This window comes from Crocuta crocuta, unplaced genomic scaffold (genome assembly GCF_008692635.1).
Source record: "Crocuta crocuta isolate KB4526 unplaced genomic scaffold, BGI_CrCroc_1.0 scaffold115, whole genome shotgun sequence".
Classification (NCBI taxonomy): Eukaryota; Metazoa; Chordata; class Mammalia; order Carnivora; family Hyaenidae; genus Crocuta; species Crocuta crocuta.
In genome coordinates this window covers 7,812,744-7,833,819 of record NW_027530575.1, presented here as the reverse complement: position 1 = coordinate 7,833,819, position 21,076 = coordinate 7,812,744, and the positions used below count along the sequence as shown (strand labels likewise).

The 21,076-nt window shown below is 56.1% G+C and overlaps 2 protein-coding genes across 4 annotated transcripts in view; both read right to left on the bottom strand.

Annotated features, from left to right (window-relative positions):
• Positions 1 to 166: 166 nt before the first annotated feature.
• Positions 167 to 11,346, bottom strand: ICAM3 (intercellular adhesion molecule 3). 3 transcript variants are annotated; one of them, XM_077767926.1, is made up of 8 exons: positions 11,285 to 11,346; positions 7,518 to 7,609; positions 6,668 to 6,934; positions 2,132 to 2,437; positions 1,516 to 1,803; positions 927 to 1,181; positions 564 to 812; positions 167 to 479 (listed from the first exon to the last, which is right to left on the bottom strand). In XM_077767926.1, exons 1-8 carry the CDS (start codon positions 11,293 to 11,295, stop codon positions 256 to 258), a joined length of 1,692 nt encoding a protein of 563 aa, XP_077624052.1. In that variant the 5' UTR covers positions 11,296 to 11,346; the 3' UTR covers positions 167 to 255. The 3 variants fall into 3 exon arrangements, with proteins under 3 accessions (XP_077624052.1, XP_077624054.1, XP_077624053.1); XM_077767928.1 differs by lacking the exon at positions 11,285 to 11,346 and adding an exon at positions 8,489 to 8,519; XM_077767927.1 differs by lacking the exon at positions 11,285 to 11,346 and adding an exon at positions 7,842 to 7,865.
• TYK2 (tyrosine kinase 2) overlaps positions 10,787 to 21,076 on the bottom strand; it is a 22,328-nt gene continuing 12,038 nt past the window's right edge. The window contains exons 11-24 of the mRNA XM_077767930.1: positions 20,894 to 21,068; positions 20,611 to 20,793; positions 20,442 to 20,529; positions 19,382 to 19,509; positions 18,407 to 18,542; positions 18,169 to 18,323; positions 17,279 to 17,429; positions 16,776 to 16,873; positions 16,306 to 16,498; positions 15,851 to 15,969; positions 15,321 to 15,493; positions 14,984 to 15,101; positions 13,662 to 13,772; positions 10,787 to 13,576 (exon numbers count right to left, since the gene is read on the bottom strand). Coding sequence (XP_077624056.1) covers positions 13,442 to 13,576; positions 13,662 to 13,772; positions 14,984 to 15,101; positions 15,321 to 15,493; positions 15,851 to 15,969; positions 16,306 to 16,498; positions 16,776 to 16,873; positions 17,279 to 17,429; positions 18,169 to 18,323; positions 18,407 to 18,542; positions 19,382 to 19,509; positions 20,442 to 20,529; positions 20,611 to 20,793; positions 20,894 to 21,068 — 1,963 coding nt within the window. The 3' untranslated portion in view covers positions 10,787 to 13,441. The remainder of the gene's footprint in view (positions 13,577 to 13,661; positions 13,773 to 14,983; positions 15,102 to 15,320; positions 15,494 to 15,850; positions 15,970 to 16,305; positions 16,499 to 16,775; positions 16,874 to 17,278; positions 17,430 to 18,168; positions 18,324 to 18,406; positions 18,543 to 19,381; positions 19,510 to 20,441; positions 20,530 to 20,610; positions 20,794 to 20,893; positions 21,069 to 21,076) is intronic.

The window sequence follows — 21,076 nt, the reverse complement described above, 5'->3', positions numbered from 1 at the left end:
CTTCTCCACCCCCTCAGCCCATTGGCTAAGGCCCAGCCCGCCTCTTAGACTTCAAGCCGCTTCTGGGCGCCACAGGCCCCACCCCTTTCTGCCAATAAGTTGTCACTCAAAGAACGCGAAGCGCAGTGTGCGAGCTCCTCAGCGCAAGTGGAATCAAGCAGCAGACTCCGGATTTTGAGGGCTTTATTGGTGCGGAACCCCGGGATACAGCCAAACCCCCATCGTCGTTGGTCCAGCATCCCCCAGGTTCGAGGTTCAGGATGGCTCCTCTCCCACAGGCTCCTCCCCCACGGGCTCCTCCCCCACAGGCACCTCGGGCTGCCTAGACGTCAGGGGCAACCAAGTGCTCCGCTTGTTAACATGGTAAATGTCACCCCGCTTCTGAATCCAGAAGACGTACGCTAAGGCCGTGCCGGTAGTCACCAGCCCCAGGATCGTCAACACCACCATGGCGATGGTGGCGGCATGGGGATTCTGACCTATGCAGAGAAGCAAGGAGTAAATACACGCACTCTGCCCGCCCCGGGTTGCCCGTCTAGACCCGCGACCACGTTTTGGCTCACCCTGAACGTTCATCACCACGATTACAGTGTGTGTGCCTCGTGAGCTGACGGCCCGGCAGGAGTAGGTACCACTGTAGTTTAACGTGACGGTGAATGGGAACCCGACGCGCACTTCCTTCCAGGAGCCTTCCTTAAAACAGTGCACCTGGGGGTCCGGGTTGCCCCGGGCCTGGCACTGCAGGACTTGGGTGGTCCTGGCTTCCCACGTCAAGTGCTGGGGACATTTGGCTTGGTCAATCTTGGGACCGTCTGTGGAACGATCAAATGATTAGACACACTGGAGGCACAGCGTGGCAAGGAAGAGCGCTATCTGCCCACCAAACCAGGGGAGCAAGGTCTTAAAGGTCAGAGTGACCTACTCACACAGGACACGCAGCTGGACGCTCCTGTTCCTGTGTAAGATCTCCCCATCCACCTCGAGTGTGGCATTGCAGAAGAAGTTGCGCCTGTCATCCCTCTCCGTGGCGTTTAGCTGGAGCTGGACCGGCTGGCCAGGGCCCGCAGCGGGAACTCCGTCCAGCGTGACCTGGGCTCGGGCCCCGGCCACGCAAGTCACAGTCACTTCGGCCCCCTCGGAGGCGTTGGAGTTACTCAGGTTTAGGATGGGCCCCCAGAAGCCTAAAGGCAGGACGTTGCCCTGGAGTTTACTGACCACCCCACATCGGCCAATCCGCGCCCTCCATACGCCTGTTTCCTTTCGGGGTATCCAGGCCATGCCTTTCTGCTACTCTGCCATCCCCACAGCACCCTCCCCCGCTCCATCCAACTGGGGACACTCGGGCTAGAGCCTTAGTCCCTTAGGCCCCGCCCACACTACAACCCCTCCCACTCTGGACGCGCAGGCCCCACCTTTCCAGCTTAATCTTGGTTATCTATGCAGCGCCTCTCGGGCTACCGAGGCCGCGCCCCCTTGTCTCGCCCTTAGAGCCGTTTTGGCTCCGCCCCCTCTTACTGTAGACGGTCAAGTTCTCCCGGGCCTGCCGGCTGTCGCTCCCCAGTGTCATGTTGCAGACGATCTCCCGGGCGCCCTTCTGCTCCGCGCTCACTGTAGCTGTAGCTGTGGCCGTGACCGTATCCCCGGCGCTCTCGACTGCAGGATTCAGCATCTGGTTCCCCAGCGCCAGCTGGACCTGGACCTCGGAGGCCGGGAACAGACCGTCCAAGGTGCAGCTCGCGGAAAACGTCGTTCCCACTTCCAAGAGCCGGGGGACAACGAGGTGTGGGGAGGTCATGGGCAGGGCTGGGGAGACGGGTAGGCGTAAGCAGGAGGAGGGCTCCCAGAGCCGTGGACGCCCCTCTTCTCATGACAAGCTCCCTACCCCCAACCAAGGTCCTGTCCCAGAATACCTTGAGGCCTGGGTCACCCCCTTCCCAGAACACACCCGCAGAGCCTTCTAGGCTACCGCGGCCGGGAATTTTCCCACTGGAGCTGCACGGTCCAGTGGCCAAGGGCATGCCTTCCTAGAAGCCGCTGAGGTCCAGTCCACTCCACTTTCCGAACCCTCCCGACCAGAGCCCCTCTACTCTGGCTTAGCTCATAACCCACCGTCTGCAGTCCCTTCCCTCACCAAAGGTTCGCAGCTGCCGGGGGGCCGAGCTGTTCTGGAACAGTTCCAGCCCTCGGGACCGCAGGTCCAGTTCCGTGCGGCACGAGAAACTGGCGAGGTGGTCGTCTCTGCCCGCCAGCACCGTGACCGTGGCCTCCGCGGGCTCCCCGACGGCCGGCTGCCGGCTCAGCTCCTCCTCCCCGCGGAGCAGCACCACCGTGAGGTTGGCCCGAGGCGCCCCGCCAGCCACCAGGCAGCGCAGGGTGAGGTGTTCGCCCACGGGCTGCCAGGTGGGTAGGGGTGCCAGCTCCACCCGCTCTGGGAACCCTGGGGTAGATTTGGGGGAAGGGGGGGGGATAATTGCACTTAGCAGCCAGCCCTGCAACCGCCACCACAGAGAGTAGAGAGGGGGCCGAGGGGGCCCCTGTGCAGAACTAAAATTTTGAGTTAATAAACCCCGAGGGCTTACTTAGTATATGCCTGTAGAAAGAGTGTTTGCTATTGTCATTTAGCATCATGATTATTATTTCTTGTTTCGTGGGACACCTTGCCAGGCATTGAAATAAAAGATTTTCTGTTCTGGAGAAATTCAGTTAAGAAAAAGAAAGGAAAAAAAAAAAAAGGAAGGAAGGAAGAGGACTAGCTTATGACCACACACAACCTTAGTACTCATAAAAGTTCCTGTTTATTTAGAGTTTTCCTTAGACTTTCCCATTTAAAAAGTTTTTAAAGTTTATTTATTTATTTTGACAGAGAACAGAGCATATGAGTGGGGGAGGGACAGAGAGAGAAGGGGAGAGGGGGAGAGAGAGAGAGAGAGAGAGAGAGAGAGAGAGAGGGAGAGAGAGAATCCCCAGGCAAGCTTTTAGTGCTGACAGCACAGAGCCCGATGTGGGTCTGGAACTCACAAACTGTGAGATCAAGACCTGAGCCGAGGTCAAGTGCTGACGCTTAACTGACTGAGCCCCCCAGGTGCCCCCCTTAGACTTTCCAAATGTCATCCACATTCACTCACGGGCAACCAAGTGAAATCTTCACTATTATTCTTCTCCTTTACAGATGGAGAACCTGAGGCCCAGAGAGGCGAGGGTGAGGTGATCAACCCAAAGACACGTAGCCAGAAAGGGGCCCAGCTGGGTTTAGAAGGTGAGTCTCCCAAACTCCAGACCCATGTATTCACCTGCCTCCTTTTTTTTTTTTTTAAGATTATTTATTTTTGAGAGTGGTGGGGGTGGGGGGACAGAGGGTCCAAAGCAGCCTCTGTGCTGACAGCAGACAGCCCTACGCGGGGCTCAAACTCATGCACCAAACCATGAGATCATGACCCGAGCTGAAGTCAGACGCTTAACCGACTGAGCCACCCAGGTGCCTAGTCACTTGCCTCCTTGATGTCACATCTAGGGACTCCCATGGCCACTCCCAGCTTCTGGCTTGGACTCTGGCCTTGGCCTCTCCCAGAGCTTGGCCCGGCCCCCCCTCAATCAGTCCGAGGCACTCCAGGCTCTTACCCAGGCAGCCTCTCAGGGTGCTCTGACACAGTCACGACGGACTTGACACCCCCCGGGCTGAGTCCCCTCCCCGCCACAACCACAGTGCCCCACTGAGGCACATGTACCAAACCCTGGTACATCTCATACCTTCAACGATTCAAGCCCGAATCTCAGCTCTCACACAGAGGCCATGCACTGGCTGCCATGACAAATATTTCACGTCTTGCTACAGGGAAGTATAGCTTTTCCAAAGTTCCTTATCACGACTTCACATTTATGAAAGACTTGCGTTAGGCAGCACCTGTTTTCACTAACGGAAGGAAATCTGAAGAGGATTTTCGCTTTTAAGAAAAATGGCAGGGGCGCCTGGGTGCCTCAGTCAGTTAAACGTCCGACTGCGGCTCAGGTCATGATCTCGTGGCTCATGGGTTTGAGCCCCATGTCGGGCTCTGTGCTGACAGCCAGCTCGAAGCCTGGAGCCTGTCTTCAGATTCTGTGTTTCCCTCCCTCTCTTTCTCTCTGACCCTCCCCTGCTCACGCTGTCTCTCAGAAATAAATAAAAAAACATTTAAAAAATTAAAAGGAAAAAAAGAAAAATGGCAAAAAGCGAAAATAGCACGCGGCCTTGGTGCTGCAGTGAGCAGTTAGAGAGAGAGCAGGCCCCTTGCGCCGGGAGAGCAGCACCGCCAGGCTCGGCGTCTCGGCCGCAAGCCGCCGGGGCTCTGACCTTTGTGAGCATCAGTGCTGTGCCTCCCTTTATGCTGGGCATCCGTTAGCAGGATGTGTCCTAAGGTCTCAGGAAAGACTAGGAGGGGCACCTGGGTGGCTCAGGCAGTTACGCGTCGGATCTTGATTTGGGCTCAGGTCATGATCTCATAATCTCACGGTTCATGAGTTTGAGCCCCGCACTGACAGCATGGAGCCTGCTTGGGATTGTCTCTCTCCCTGCCTCTCTTCCATGAGCATGCACGCTCTCTCTCTCTCTCTCTAAGTAATAAACTTAAAAAAAAAAAAAAAGCCTAAGAGAGGTTATTTTTGGGGTCTGGGAATGCTTCACATTTTTTTCAATATAAATGAACTGCTTCTCCACTTTATATCATTTTGACTTACAAAAGCCTTCATAGGAATGCTTTACTTTTGGACCGGAGGAGAAACTTTTATTTACGGTTTTAGGATGTTTCACAAAGAGGCCCCCGTGTGAGCCTCGGGCACCACCGGTCAGAGATGATGAGAGGCCAGCAAATGCCAGGAGTGCTCGGGAACTCGGGGCTGGGGTGGGGTGGGCTAGCCCCCATACGGAACATACGCCCATTTCTGCAGTGTAAACATAGACTCAACGGCTGCTTTTTTTTTTTTTTTAATTTTTTTTAATGTTTTTTTTTTTAATTTATTCCTAGGAGAGAGAGAGAGACAGCGTGAGCAGGGGAGGGTCAGAGAGAGAGGGAGTCACAGACTGAAACAGGCTCCAGGCTCTGAGCTGGCAGTCAGCACAGAGCCCGACGCGGGGCTCGAACCCACGAACCGCGAGATCATGACCTAAGCGAAAGTTGGACGCTTAACCGACTAAGCCACCCAGGCGCCCCTCAACGGCTGCTTTTCATCTGCCCAGCGGGACACAGGGTCAGGAAACGATGAGAGCCCCACAGACACACATACTGACATAGAAACACACGCTCCCACAGACACATACGCAGGCGTGGACACCAACACACAGACACGTACATTCACATTCACACTCGTACACACAGACACGCAGGTACACTCACACAGACACACAGAGATAGACACACGTGCATACACTCACACACACACTCACACACACACAGGTACACAAACAGACACTGGGCCACCACAGGAGCCTACACATGGTCGCATGCCTACACTACACTTACCTAGGAAGGCTTCACAAAACAGTAGGTACCCTGAGCGTCCGTACTGTTTCCTAGTCTGTTGCATTCTTTTAAATGCAGAGGGATTCGGGCAGGAACCATAAGGAACTGAGTGCGCCTGGGTGGTGCAGTCAGTTAAGCGTCCAACTTCAGCTTGGGGCATGATCTCACGGTTCGTGAGTTCGAGCCCCGCATCAGGCTCTGTGCTGATGGCTCAAAGCCTGCTTCACATCTGTGTCTGCCCCCCCTTCTCTGCCCCTTTCCCACCGGTTCTTGCTCTCTATCTCAAAATAAATAAACATTTAAAAAAAAGAAAAGAAAAGAAAAACTGGTAACAGTGGGGTCTGGGAAGCAAGACTCATCTGTCAGGAGCAAGGACTTGAGGGAAAGACTACCAGCTTACCCCGGCTGTGACCCTGACAAGTGACCTTACCCCATTGAGCCTTAAGTTCCTCATCTGTGAAATGGGGCTCCTAAGTTGTACCTCCCCAGCCTGGGGCTTTTTAAAGACTGAATGAGCCTCTAGTGTTCATACTTAAAACAGGGACCCCTCGGAGCACCTGGGTGGCTCAGTCGGTTAAGCATCCGACTTCGGCTCAGGTCATGATCTCACAGTTTGTGGGTTCGAGCCCCGCGTCGGGCTCTGTGCTGACAGCTAGCTCAGAGCCTGGAGCCTGTTTCAGATTCTGTGTCTCCTTCTCTCTCTGACCCTCCCCTGCTCATGCTGTCTCTGTCTCAGAAATAAATAAAACATTAAAAAAAAAACAAAACCAAAACAGGGACCCCTCACAGCCAGCACGAGGCAATGGAGGTTTAACACTCACACCTTTGTGTACTGTTGGACTTTGGATTTTGGAACTACCTGCATGAATTACTAACCCATGAAAATAAAAGTAATACATAAACGACCCCAGCTACCATTGAAGAATGCTTGTTGGGATGTAAATTGGTTTCACGGCTGCTGCTCTGGCATAAGATTGGGATGCATCTCTCTGTCTCTGTCTCTGTCTCTCTCTGTCTCTCTCTCTCACACACACACACACACATTCGGGTCCAAGCTCTGGGTCAGAGCCCTAGTTCCTTTCTGCAAACTCAGGGTTCTCTGCTCCGCCACACCACCGGCCATCGACCCCCACTACTGCCCAAGACCAGTGCCACCTCCGGGCACAATCACTCACGGTAGACTGTGATGACCGAGGAGCCTATCATCTGGAGCGCGTCGCAGAAGCCGGAGCAGAGGACCAGGCTGTCACTAGTCACATTGCTGACCTGGAAGGCTGCCCAGCCCAGGCTGTTGGCCACTGGCTGCTTGCTTAGGGATGTCTCTAGGATGATGAGTTTGGGCTGGGGGCAATCCGTGCTGCAGTTTACCAAGAAGGACCCCCCCGCAGGCAGCACAGGGTTGTGGGGCTCCACCCTCAGTGAGAACTCCTGCCCCCGGGTGCCTGTGGGAACGGAGGGACACTGCTGTTAGTTCCAGTGCCTCGGGCCACCCACCCGCAGGCCCCACCTTTTACCACCACTTCCCCGCCGTCGTCGTGGTGCTTTGGTCCGGTGGGGAAGACAGATGATTGATCAGGAACTGGGGGATGTCTCCGAGGAAGGCTAGGGGACACCCTGATTTAGACTGTAGGAGAAAGGGCATCAGGGAAGGCTCCCTGGAGGAGAGGGCAGATTGGGCCAATTCGGGAGGGAAAGTAGGAAATGATCATCTGAATGAAGGGGAAGTGATCCTGGCAGAGGGAAAAGGAGATACAGGGCTCCAGGAAGGGACTGTGTGTGTGTGTGTGTGTGTGTGTGTGTGTGTGTTGGGGCAGGAGACAATCATACGCAGGGCAGCCCTGAAGGCTGAGTTAAGGAAGCCCTAACTTTCTGTTGAGGCCGCTGACGAGTCCCCCGCCAGGTGGGAGTTTAAGGAAGTGTTGTAGCAGCCGGGGCCACAGGATGTGGGGAGCTTTGCTTTTTCCATCCCCCCCCCACCTCCAGCGAGCCCCCAACTCCAGCCCTCCCCAGGCTGACTCGCCTCACCTGAGGGCAGCAGACAGCAGACCAGGAGCAGGGAGCTGAGTGTGGTCCCGCAGGCCCCAGGCAGCAGCCCTGTGGGCGACATGGTGGCCAACCTGCAGAAGGAAGTTGCCTTGACGAGGGACAGGCCAGCCGGGGCAGGCGGGGCACCCAGGCGACGGAAGCACAGCCGCAGTGGTGAAAATTACAGAAGTCCAGGGGCTGCCCTGCGCCCAGACCCGGGGAAAGGGAAAGGCGGGGGAGATGCTCTGTGGCCCAGAGGGTCCAGGGTGGGGGACCCGGCGACGTGGAGGATGCTGGGGAGTCCTGGACGGGACAAGACCTGACCTAACACCGCTGGCCTCTAGATGCACTGACGGGAAGTGCTAACGCGCTTTGTTCTCAGCACAAGGAAGCCTGGGGTGCGGTGGAGGAGGTGATGAGGCACCTCCTTCCTGCTGCCCTTGGGTGAAGGGGGGTGTCCTGTTCCCAGAGAGGAAGCTAACAGGGGATCATGTCCTTGAGGTGATAAGGCGGCATTTCAAGGTGACAAGGGGGGGGACCTCTGGGCAGGGTCCGAAAGCGTAGTGGGAGATCTCGATATTCCTTGGGAGGGAGCAAATAAGAAATTTGGGGGTGATAACTGAGCGACCCCTAAGATGAGGGAAGACACGAAAAAGAACAGAGCCTACGTTTATCAGGCCCTGTGCATGGCTCTGTGTTGACTGTCGGAGTGGCTACTGTGGGGCCCTTTACCTTTGAGGATCTCGGCGGACCCCCCACTCCCTGTGTGACATGCTGAGGCCGGGTGTTGGGGTACAGCTGAGTCCTGAGCCAGCATCTGTCAAGGATGCTGCTTGCAACTGGCCCTTACCCCTGCCCTCAACCCCCGTTACCCACCCCTGCAGGCAGCTGGTTTCTCCACCCCAAGAGAAGGGACTGGGGGGCCCGGGGGTCACTAGTACGTCCATCTGCTGCATCTCTCCAGCTCTGACCTTCCCTGTGCCTCTGATCGGAGCTCCAGAGACGGACTGGCCAAGGTCCCTGATAGCACCCAGCACCCACCCGCTCTCCCCCCTCTGAGGCCACGCCCCTTCCCCTCTCAGCTGAAGCATCCCCCTCCAGTCGGGTCTCCCCCCCCCATCCATTTCCCACAAAGTCCCGCGAGAGCAACTGAAACGAAAATCAAAAGTAGCTGTAAATCATCCTGGTATCCCCCACTTTTCTAAAGTTCCGTTACGCCACTTCACGTTTACGAAAGATCTGCATTAGTGCCTGTTTTTGTTGAACCCAAAGAAATCTGAAAAGAATTTGCCCTTTTATGAGAAAAGAAGAAAAGCAAAAACAGTACTCGGCATTGGTTTTGCAGTGGGCGTCACAGAGGCAGGGAGAGCGACCCCGCCTCGCTCCCTCGCGGGGATTGCACGGGGCACCTCAGCCCCCAGGGCTCTGACCCGTGTCTGTGCGCATCTGTATTTTATCTTGACCCATCCCGTGCCTCCGTTAGTGGGATGTGCCCTAAGGTCTCAGGAAAAACTGAGAGGGGTTCTTCTTCGGGTCTGGGAACGCCAACAATTTTTTTCTCTATAAATTAATGATAATTACTTCCTCGCTTTAAGCCATTTGGGCTTACAAAAGGCTTCATGGGAATGCCTTCCTTTTGTATGGCGTGTGAAACCTGTATATCTCATAAAGGATTATATCCAGATTACAGAAATTCCTGGAAGTTATAGAGGAAATTAGCAGGGGATCTCCAGACAGGCACTTTCCTTGAGGTGAGAAGGTGGGATTTCAGTGCAACATTTCAAGCGGGCCATAGGGAGGCTACAAGGCAGGTTAGCGTGAGAGGTCATATTGCTGGGGGGGTGGGGGCCAAATAAGGGATAACAAGTCAATAACTCAACAACAACCAATTAAAAATGGGCAGAGGGGCGCCTGGGTGACTCAAGTCGGTTAAGCGTCTGACTTTAGCTCAGGTCATGATCTCACAGTTCGTGGGTTCGAGCCCCGTGTTGGGCTCTGTGCTGACAGCCAGCTCAGAGCCTGGTGCCTGCTTCAGATTGTGTGTGTCTCTCTCTCTCTGACCCTCCCCTGCTCACGCTGTCTGTCTGTCTCTCTCTCAAAAAAAAATAAATAAATAAAACATTTAAAAAATTTAAAAAATGGGCAGAGGACTTGAGTAGACATTTAATTTTTAAATTTTTTTTTATATTAGAGAGAGGGTGTGTAGGTGGCTCAGTTGAGCATCTGACTCTTGGTTTTGGCTCCGGTCATGATCTCACAGTTCATGGGTTCAAGCCCCACACTGGAGTCTACGCTGATGGTGCTAGAGCCTGCTTGGGATTCTTTCTCTCTCCTTCTCTATCTGCCCCTCCCCTGCTTGTGCCGTCACGCTCTCTCTCTCAAAATAAATAAATAAACTTAAAAAAAATAATTTTGGGGAGCACCTGGGTGGCTCAGACGGTTCAAGCCCCGCATCGGGCTCTGTGCCGACAGCTAGCTCAGAGCCTGGAGCCTGTTTCAGATTCTGTGGCTCCCTCTCTCTCTGCCCCTCCCCAGCTTATGCCTTCTCTCTCTCTCTGTCTCAAAAATAAAATAAACGTCAAAAAAATAATAAATTGGAGAGAGAGAGAGCAGGTGTAGGGGAGAGGGGCAGAGGGAGAGAGAGAGAACCTTAAGGAGGCTGCAAGCCCAGCATGGAGCCTGACACAGGGCTCGATCCCACGACCCTGGGATCAAGACCTGAGTCGAAATCAAAAGCCAGATGCTCAACTGACTGAGTCACCGAGGTGCCCCTAGACATTTCTTCAAAGAGGCGATATAAATGGTCCCTAAACACACACAAAAACCAGAATCAGATAGCACTTCATACATATTAGGACGGCTACATCCTAAAACCACAGAAAGTGGCAAGTGTTAACAAAGATGTGAAGGAGCTGGGATCCTCATACATGGCTGGTGGGAATATAAAATGGGGCAGCCACTGTGGAAAATAGTTGGGCTGTTCCTCTAAAAGTTGAATGGAGCATTATAAGGGGTGCCTGGGCGGCTCAGTCGGTTAAGCATCCGACTTCGGCTCAGGTCATGATCTCATGGTTCATGGGTTCGAGCCCCACGTCGGGCTCTGTGCTGACAGCTCAGAGCCTGGAGCCTGCTTCGGATTCTGTGTCTCCGTCTCTCTCTCTGCCCATCTGCCACTCACTCACTCTCTCTCTCTGTGTCTCTCAAAAGTAAATAAACACTTAAAAAAATAAAAAAGAAGAAACAATTGTAATCTAAATACTCCCAGGCTATACAATGCTATTGAAGATTTATTATTAAACTTTTTAGGTGTGATAATGATTGCAGTTATTGTTTGTGGTTAGATCTTTTTCAAGATACGTATGGGAATGTTTACAGGGAAAATGATGTCTGGGGTTTGCTTCAAAATTCTCCAGCGGCGGGGAAGGATGGGGATGGAGCTCAAACACACTCGGCAGTGGATACCGGAAACTGATGACGTCGGCTCTTAAGTTCAGGTTTGTTACCTTATTCTTCCCTAGGGGTTTTGCATGTGCTTTACACTGTCCACAATACAACTTTTTTCTTTTTTTAAGTAGCCACACAAGAATAAGCAAGCTAATTTTGGAAAGAGACTGCCCTATCAAATATCAAAATACATCCTAGGGGCAGTGTCTTTTGCCAAGTGGCCAGTTACCAGGCTTGATCCTGAGAGCAGCCATTCCCATTGAGAATTTGTGCTACAGATAACCTTGAACGAGGCTAAAGTGATGTAGCATGTGGTTACTCACTGCAACAGCATCGGGAACAGGGCAAAGGATTAGAAGTGACCAGTGACCCCCGGAAGGGAACCGACGCTAACGTTTCGATGGTGGGCCACCACACGGCCATGAACTAGAACAAGGAAGCACTGTCAGCCTACATGTATGGAACCATCTCAAAGACCTATAGCAGGTGGGGGGAAAAAAAGGGTTCTGTATAGTAGTAGCACCTAGTACTATTAAAAAAATTTTTTTTGTGGGGGAGTGGGGTGGAGTGCCTAGGTGGCTCGGTCAGTTAAGCGTCTGACCAGCTCAAGTCATGATCCCACAGCTTGTGAGTTTGAGCCCCACAACGGGCTCAGAGCTTGGAGCCTGCTTCAAATTCTGTGTCTCCCCCTTTCTTCCCTTCTCTCTCTCTGTTCCTCCCCCACTCATGCTCTGTCTCTCTGTCAAAAGTAAACACTTAAAAAAAAAATTAAGTAGGCTCCACACCTATCATGGGGCTTGAACTCACAACCCCAAGATCGAGAGTCACGTGCTATACCTATTGAGCCAGCCAGGCGCTCTGCATGTTCCTATTCTTCCCAAGGATGAGAGGGCCTAGTGTGTGTACAGATTTCCTTGTATCTGGACGAAGTGTCTCTGGAAGCAAAAACAGGAAAGCAGATGACTTTAGTTGCCTTCGAGGAGATGACAGCAGTGGCTAATAGGGACATTGCACTGCTTTTCAATACTACCTACTCTCCCGCCCAATTTATAATTATGATGCCAATTTAATATGCAAGCTGTTATAAAAAGCAGGTATCAGTACATTAGCATGGGGTTGTCTGGATGAGGGGAGATGCCACGCACGAGGTCTTGAGAAGTCAGATGAGAAAGAAAAGTCTTTTGCTGCCTTTCGCGGTATGGTGGCCACGTGTCCCATCTCAAGTGCGTGTGTTCAGGAGAGCGGCTTTGGCCGACGCCAGGTTAACGATCGTATCAAATGTTTATTAAGTACTTGCTTGCAGGTACTTTTGCTGAGAGTCTGACGTGAAGGACCTCATTAGCTATTTACATTAGTCTCTGAGGTAGTGAGCGTGACCACCCCCAGCTCATAGCTGAGAAGTAAGGCTCAGAGAAGGAAAGCCATTTGCCTGAAGTCGCACAGGGAGGAAAGGGTAGGTCTGGCAGTCTTGTCTCTGTGGCATGTCCCCCCCACCGCCTCGTGCCCCACCCTCCCCCATCCCCATTCTTTGTTCATCTATTTACCAAGTAGTTATTGAGAGCCTTCTGTGTCCCAGGCACTGGCTTGCTAGTGGGTGATTCCAAGGTGAACAAAGCTTAAAGAGTTCAGCCCTGTCTCTTCTGCAGAATCTTGCCGTAGCTGCAGTCCCCAGGGGCACAAACACTTGCTGAAGAAGGGCCCAACGGGCACAGCCTCCAGCAGAGAAAATGGGGGTTTATTACCTGCTAGTGGAAACGGTGGGTCCTCAGGAGGGAGGGGGGAGGTGAAAAGTTCGGATTCGAGGGTCTGCGTAGGTCCTTGCTTGTCCTGGGTCCCTCAGGAGCCTGTGCTGGGCTCATAATCCTGGAAGCTGCTACAGTCTGACGCTGTGCGTCCCCTCAAACTTCTTTAAGTAGGCTTCACGCCTGGTGCAGAGCCCAACACAGGGCTTGAACTCACGACCCTGAGATCAGACCTGAGCTGAGATCAAGAGTCGGATGCTTAAGCACCTGAGCCGCCCAGCGCCCAGCAGATCGCTTATGTTGAGACCCTAATGCACGGTGTGATGGTATCAGGAGGTGGGCCTTTGGCAGCTGCTAGGTTACGAGAGCCGAGGCTTCATAAGTGTCTTTGTAAAAGGGACCCCAGAGAGACCCCGAGCCCTCTCCCACCCTGTGAGGACACAGCCAGCAGGTGTGAGCCAGGCACCGGAATGTGACTACGCTGACGTCTTCACCTTGGATGGTGCAGCCTGCAGAGCTGTCAGACATGAGTTTCTGTCTGTGAGCACCTCCATCAGTGCAGTGGTGCAGCACCCCAAATGGCCCAAGACAGAAGGAATGTCAATTCACAGAGGTGGGGTCTCCAGACAGGAAGAAGGTGAGAGGGTGAGGCCGATCTCTCCCCCTTGGGCTCCTCTTGGGGCGGGAGGCCCTCTCCCCGGTGCCTGCTCCGATCCCCCCGAGGGCTGCCGGCCGGCTTCAGCACACACTGAACACCGAGGCGGCCTGGCCCTGGTATTTCTCCTGGACCGTCTTGAGAATGGGTATGAGGTTCTGGAAGGTGGGGCGGAATGAGGCCTCTGCTTCCCAGCAGTTCTTCATGAGGAGATAGATCTGGGGAGGAAAGGACTGGAAATGCGATGGCCGCTCTTTCTGCAGTGGCCGATGGGGAGGTGGACAGGGGGAGTGGGGGTCTCACCTCGCAAGGACATTTCTCTGGCCGTGGCAGCCTCTCCCCTCGCTCCAGCAGCTCAGTGAGCCTCAGCACTGTCATCTGCCCTTGGGTGAGGCCTATGAGCTCGATGAATTTCTACCCAAAAACAAGACAAGGTCTATTCAGGAAGCGTGTCTACGTAGGCAGAGGTCAGGGGCTCGCAACTGCTGGGCTTCTAGTCCCGCCTCTGCTGCTTCTTGGAGCAGAACTTTACATTTATGACTTCATCTCCCTGGGCCTCGGTTTACTCACCTGTAAAATGTGGCGGTAACGTCTACCACTGGGGTTACTGTAGAAGTTAGGTAACTAACATTCACATAGTAAGTCTGAAACAGCTGTTTGCTATTAAGCCTCTCTGCAAACTTTTTACTTATCCAGAATCCTTTTTTTTTAAAAAGACTTTAATCTCTAAACCCAACGTGGGGCTCGAACCCAATGTCCGGATATCAAGAGCTGCATCCTTTCTTGACTGAGCCAGCAAAAGCCCCTGTCCAGAACGCCCCACCCTTGGCGCGCCTGGGTGGCTTAGTCGGCTAAGCGTCCAACTTCAGCTCAGGTCATGATGTCACGGTTAGTGGGTTCGAGCCCCACATCAGGCTCTGTGCTGACAGCCAGCTCAGAGCCTGGAGCCTGTCTCAGAGTCTGTGCCTCCCTCTCTCTTTCTCAGAAATGAAACATTAAAAAAAAAAAAAAAAACAAAACCAAAAAACAGAATGCCCTACCCCCCTTACAATGGCCCTAGGATTTGCTCTGGAATAAACTTTTAGCGGAGCTTTGTCTCCTCCCCCAACCCAGCCTGGCCAATAACGATGGCTCGTGGCTACACAGTGATTGGTTCCGTGGTGGACATATGAGCCAAGCTGGGCCAATCATAAAGTCCTAAATTACGTGAGGTTGGGGTGGGGGAGAGAGAGACGGCCCTTTGGTCCCATCAGCGGCCAGGATGGGTACCTGGAGGCCAAGGGACCACTTTTGCCACAACAGAGCAGGGTGAGGACCTGCCCGAGAGATGCGACCACAGAGAAGGACGCAGACAGGGAAGATGGGACTCCTGCTGACATCTGAGGGTCTACGTCAAGCTCCGCCCCCTGTCTCCCATGAGTCTGCAAATAATGGAATATGCTGTTTCTATTTGAGTGGCTTTCTATCACAGTCCAAGCCCCCTACACTGCAAGGGGCTCGTTTTACATACGGGGACTGTGAGGCCCAGGTGGATTAAGCACTTGTTAAAGTGGAGGGGCTAGGAATCCAAAGTATGCCTTTTTAACTCCCCTGGAATGGGGTGGGGCCGAGGGCCCGGCTCTCACCGAAGGGGGGCTCTGGCTGGAGTCACAGTAGGTCAGGAGCTCATACATGGTGACCCCGAAGGACCAGACGTCAGATGCATAGTAGAACTTACACTCCTTCAGGCACTCCGGCGCATACCTGGGGGGAGGGGCACTCAGGCCTTGGGCCAGACCAGGTTAGAGACCTTACCCGGGGCTTGGGAGCTCTTGGTCCCAGTTAGGGCCCCACCTTGCGGGGGGGGGGGGGGCAGTTTCACTGGACCAGGCCCTGTCGTCTGAGACCCCAGCTTCCAGCTCATTCCCCCTGTCTGCTCCAGGTGACCCCGCCACCCCACTCCAGCTGGTCCTGTCTGGTCACCAGAATACGGGGCTGTCCCCATCTTCGCGCACACGGTAGTACTCATGGCCTTCGGGCACAGCCTTGGCTAGGCCAAAGTCTCCGATTTTGACCAGCCTGTCGTTGTCTAGCAGCACGTTGCGGGCAGCCAGGTCTCGGTGGACGTAGTGCTGTGCGTGAAGGTAGGCCATGCCCTGGGGGAAGGGCGAGCCAGGATCAGTGGGGCTCAGTGGGGCGGGGTAGAGCCTGAGGAGTCACGATCGGAAGGGGAGGGGGCGATCGGGTCAGGATGGCGAGGAGCAGGTGCGGGAGCGGCAGGATGGCTGGTGCAGCCCAGCAAAAGGGAGGAGCGGTGGCGGCAGGGGTGGGAGAATTGGGAGGGACTGGGTTGCCAGGCGTGCCCGAGAGGGCGCAGAGATTCCGGGCGAGTGGAAACTGGGGGCGTTGGGGAGCCGGCCCACGGCTGGGGCCTGGTGAGCTGACCCTATGGGACCCTAAGGCCAGGCCAAAAAGTAGGCGGCAGGCTCAAGGACCAGGGGCCACTGGCCCACCTCACAGATCTGCTGGGCGAAGAGCAGCAGCTGCGCCAGTCCGACGTTGTGCCGGGGAAGGTAGTCCCGGAGGCTGCCCAGAGGCACGTACTCCATGACAAGCTGCACCGACTTCTCTCCTGATGCAGAAGGGGGCCCGGGCGAGCGATGGAGCCGGGAGCTGGGGGCCGCCCATGCTGAGCCCCGCAGCGCCCCCGCCCCGCCCCAGGTGAGGCCCTGACTCGGCCACTCCAGGCCCGGTCCTCAGGTGGGACAGCTCACCCCGAACCTCAACCCCGGGTCCTCAGGTGAGGGAACTGAAGGTTCCTCCCACCCATCCAGGCCCCAGCAGCCGGCCAAGGTGGGAAGTAGGCAGCCCGTCGCACCCACCCGCGCGCACCCGCCCGAGAGCGTCCCCTAGCCGGAAGCTCTAATTGGGCCAGGTCCTGTGGCCCCGCCCACCGAGCCCCGCCCACCTTGGTCCTCACAGCAGCCCTTGTATTTGACGATGTGCTTGTGGTAGAGCGTGCGCAGGATGTCGATCTCCCGCCTCCAGCCGGTGCAGAGCTGGGGGCCCCCGCCCGCCTTGAGCGCCTTCACAGCCACCATCTCGCCGGTGCCATCGTTAGTCGGGTCGTAGCAATACAGACTGACCTTGCCGAAATGACCCTGGCCCCAGAGCACGCAGGAGGGTCGGCCCTACTCTGGCTTCCCAGGCCCCACCTCCAGTCGGGTCTGTTTGGAAAATCCTGGGTCCCACCTACTCTGTGTTAGGGGGTCTCCTTGCGGGCTAGGCCTCCTTTTCAAATCCTCAGGGCCTCCCTTGAGGCCGAGGGTCTCAGAAGCCAGGCCCTACCCGGATCTCCCGAATTAACTTCAGGCCCAAACTCTTTTTACTCTACCCGGTGGGCTTCTGACAGTCCGGGCCCTGCCCCAGGCCCCTCACCTCGCCCAGATCCCGGATCTTTTTCAAATAGCGCTTGTGGAAAATGGTGGGGTCAGACGCAGGCAAGTCGGGGTTCACGGCCAAGACGTCAGCAAGATCTGGAAGAGCCACAGTGGGTGTCACTGGACCCCTGCCTCTTCCACACTTGGGGGCACAGAAAGCGGGCCCCTGCTCCCCCAGCATCTGATCTCAAATATAAGGAAACGTTTTGGCAACAGCTGGAAAATTCCATTTCTTGTCCAAAATACAGAACTGGCTGCACCGAAACTGACACCTCGGAGTTCTTAGATCAAGAGACAAAGCAAAAGCAAAGGCGTTGTTGCAAGGGCCTAATCTGTCCAAAGAAGTTGTGGCTCTCCCTAAATACAACCTTAAGGGGAGCACAGGCATCTGCACGGACTTAAGTGAATTCGAAATGGGCACACATGCGGAGTCCCTGTGCAGAAACCTCAAGCACACCATGTAGGCATAAGCAGGGGTCCCAGCAAGAGGGTGGGGCTCACTCTGGGGCTGCAGCTGAGTGAGGTCACGCAGGATGGTGCGGAAGGAGGGCCGCTGGGCTGGTTCATAGGTCAGGCACTGGCTGGTGAGTGTGGCCAGCTCCGGGCATGAGGGTTGAGGAAGCTGGTGCTGCTTCTGGTAGAAGTACTCCTTCTGCCAGGAAGGGGACCCACAGGAGTCAGCGCCCACCCCTCTCCCCCCACCCCTGGTCCCCTTCTCCAAGACAGTCAAGCTCTCAGAGCAGGCTAGGTCCTTGTTCTTGTCATGCCTATTTTACAGATGCGGCATCTGAGGCTCCACAAACAGAAGTGGGCTTGATCACCACTGCAGGGCCAGGACTTGATCCCAAGTCCACCTGATCTTGCTTGAACACCTCACACTTGGCCCTTCCTGCCCTGGCTTCCACCCACCGCTGCACCTAGCCCCTCCTCAGTCTGCAGGAAGCTCCTGCAGCAATCTGACCGCACCAGAGCATCAGGGCCTTTGAACATGCTGTGACCTCTGCCTGGGCTGCACTTCCGAGCCTGGTCACTGCAGTATTTCTGCACTTAGGCTAAACCTCCTCTGGGAAGCCTTGCCTGACCCCTCAACTGGCTCAAGGGGGCCCTCTGGTGTTCCCTCACCCCCACGGCTTGTGCAGCTCCCATCGCGGCCTTGGCTGCTCTGCTTAAAACCGAAAGCATGTCACTTATTTGCTGTATGTCACAACGACTTTATGACATAGGGACTGGTTAACCCCAAGTGATAGATAACCAGATGGAGCCCCGGAGATAGGGGGCCACACAGCCAGAGGGGAGGCAGCTCTGGACCCTGAATGTGCCCTGTGGACTGTGGACTCCTTGGAAGTCCCAACCCCCTTTACAGGATGGACCCAGACAAGCCCTAGACATACCTCGGAGGGGCCGCGGCCCTGTAGCAGGGCCTCCCCGTCGAAGCAGATCTCCAGGAGGGTGGCACCAAAACCCCATTTGTCGGCTGCGGTGGTTAGGGTGTTGGCCCCGCCAGATAGGCACTCGGGGGCTGTCCAGGGGATCCGCTCTACCCGCTCTGGGGCCAGGGTCAGACATCACCAAGGGTGGAAAGAGTGGGGGGAAGCCTGTCCCTGAACCCAGCCCTGCCCGGGTCCTCACCCTCCCTGGAAAGGGCACCCAGGCCCACACCGGGGTCGCTCAGCTTGATGAAGGGGCTGGTGCCCTCTGCCAGTCCCAGCCGGGCCAGCAGGACGTTCCGGCCACACACGTTACCATGGACCAGGCTCTTGTCTTCCTGTGGTGGGGTGGAAAGGGCGTGGCCACTGGGGGGGGGGGGCTGTAGATGCCTCCCCCAGTCCCATCCATGTGGTCTCCACAGGGGCAGCCCATGTAAAAGAAATAACTGTGGTCAAATATACCACAAACCTCACGAAACAATCAAGGACATCCTGGGGACCCAAATACACGGTCATCGGGACCCGGCTGCACTGGGCACCTAGTAGGTACCTCCTTCCAGCTTTCCCGGGGCTGGGGGCCAAACTCCCGGTCAGGTCCAACTGCCCTAACCAGGCCCGGTGAGCTCCTTCCCCAGGGCCTCTAGACTGGCTGTTCTTCTTCCCGGAATTCACCTGCCCAGATGCCCTCTCAGCCCCCTCCCTCACCTCCGGGGCACCTTAGTTAGCCCTTCCCCCACCCGTCTATTTAAACCTTTGCTTCTTCCACGTAATGCAGTTCATTATTATTTGTTTGTCACTCCCAACTAAGATCGCAGCTCCCTAACACAGAAACTCTTGTTTTGTTCTCCATTGTGTCCTCGGGGCCTAGGACATAGCCTGGCTCACAGAAGTGCTCTGGAAACCGGGGTGACCGAGCCAGGAGGAGCGGGGATGAATGGCAAGAGTGACAGAGGCCGCTGAGGCCGAGCCCCACGGGCCCTCAGACACTACAGAGAGGGGTTAGGCATTCTTCTCTTGGGGGACATGGAAGCCACAGCGGTGTGTGAACAGGAGAGGTTCATGGAAAGATCCCCCAGGGCCAGGGTGTGGATTAAGTAACGGGTTGCGACCTCCACACCCAATGCTGAGGCCACCCGGGCGCTCCCCAATGACCCAGGCCCCACCCGCAGGCACGCACCAGGTAGCTGAGGGCGCTGGCCAGCTGCTGGGCCACGGCCACCTTCCAGGCCACAGGCACGTGGCCCCTCTCCCGCCGCAGCCACACGTCCACGGGCCCGTGCTCCACGTACTCTGTCACCATGATGTCTGCAAAGGCCGGGCAAGGGGCTGCCCACCCGTCTCCACCCTCCAGGACACTGGCGGTGGGGCATGGGGGCTGGGGCTGTGGGTAGGGGAGGCATCGGAGCAGAGGTGGGGGGGAGGGCAACTTGGGAGAGACGCTGGGGCGAGGAGAGTGCAGGGGGAGGGGAGGGGAGTGGGTGCAGGGTGAGGCAGAGGTGAATGCTGGCGTCTGAGCCCAGGGTGGGGCCAGGGAGAGCCGACATGTGAAGTGACAATGTGAGGACAGTGCTGGGGACCTGGGGCGGGCTCGGACAAGGGGAAGGGTGAAGGTTAAGGTTGAGGTATCAGGTCATCCTGATGACAGGGTCCCACCGGGTTGGGGCACTCACGGGGTGCAGACCAGAGTTGGAGGGAAAGCAAGAGAGACGGAGGCGTGGGGTTGAGGATGTGGGGGCTACTGGCTGGGCTCACCCTGGGCAAGGAGTTTTGAGGTTCACGCAGAGTACGGGTAGAGGTGGGGGAGAAGCAAGAACTGAGATCTGGGAGGAGCGTGGAGCCCAATGGTGCTGGTGTCCGCATGGGGTCACGTGCCGGTGGGGTCAGAGGGTAGAGAGATGCTGGGCAGTAGAGGTGATAGGCAGGGGGGCTAGGGATACAGCCGGGAGGCAGGGTGTAGGTCGAGGGTTAGGGGTATAGCCAGGCATCGGGGTGGCGGGAAGAGTCAAGGTATAGTCAGGGGTAAGGATGCAAAGTGAATGCTGGGATACAGTCAGGGGGTGAGGTACAGGTTGAAGGTCGAGTAGCCACAGACTGGGGTGTGTAGTCAGGGACCAAGATACGAGTCAAGGTGCAGCATGGAGTCTGGGGTGAGGACACAGGTCAAGGTCAGGGTACCACCCAGGGAGTGGGTATAAGTGGGGACTGCAAAGTGGGGGGCAGCGGTTGGGCCCACTCACTCTCAGAGCCATGCACGCAGACGCCATGCACAAAGGCCAGGTGCACGTGGGAGACCTGGCTCATGAGGCTGGCTGTCTCGTAGAAGGCCTGCGGGCAGGGGACAGGTCAGGTGGCCACAGACCCTGACCCCCTCATCCTGCCACCGGGCCCCTGGCGGTGCTCACTCACCAGGGCGATGTCGTGGTGACTGGGGTCCAGCACCTTGAGTACCACTCGCAGCTCCTGCCCACAGTCCCCAGTGGGTGTGGGGGGGTCCCCGCCATCGGCCGTGCCCTCCTTGGGGCCTCTTCCCCCCACTCGTAAGATGCCCTCATACACATTGGTCCTTGTGCCTTGGCCCAAGTGGGACAGCTGGGGGGACAGGGCACAGAGCGCCTCCATGACAAGAGCCCGAGGCCGTCCTCCCCAGTGTCCCCCCCCCCATGCCCCGGGGAGCCCCGGCCGCACCCACCTGGCTGATGTCATCCCGGCAGACGCGGTGGAAGCTGAGCTGGCTGAGGTTGAGTGGGCTGGAGCTGGCCCGAGACCCGCGCGTGATGATGAGGTTGGAGAGCTCTGGGGGTTCAAGTGGCATCACCACGGGCTGGCACGGGGGAGGGGAGACGCCCCCACCCCCACCCCGTGTCCCCCCACG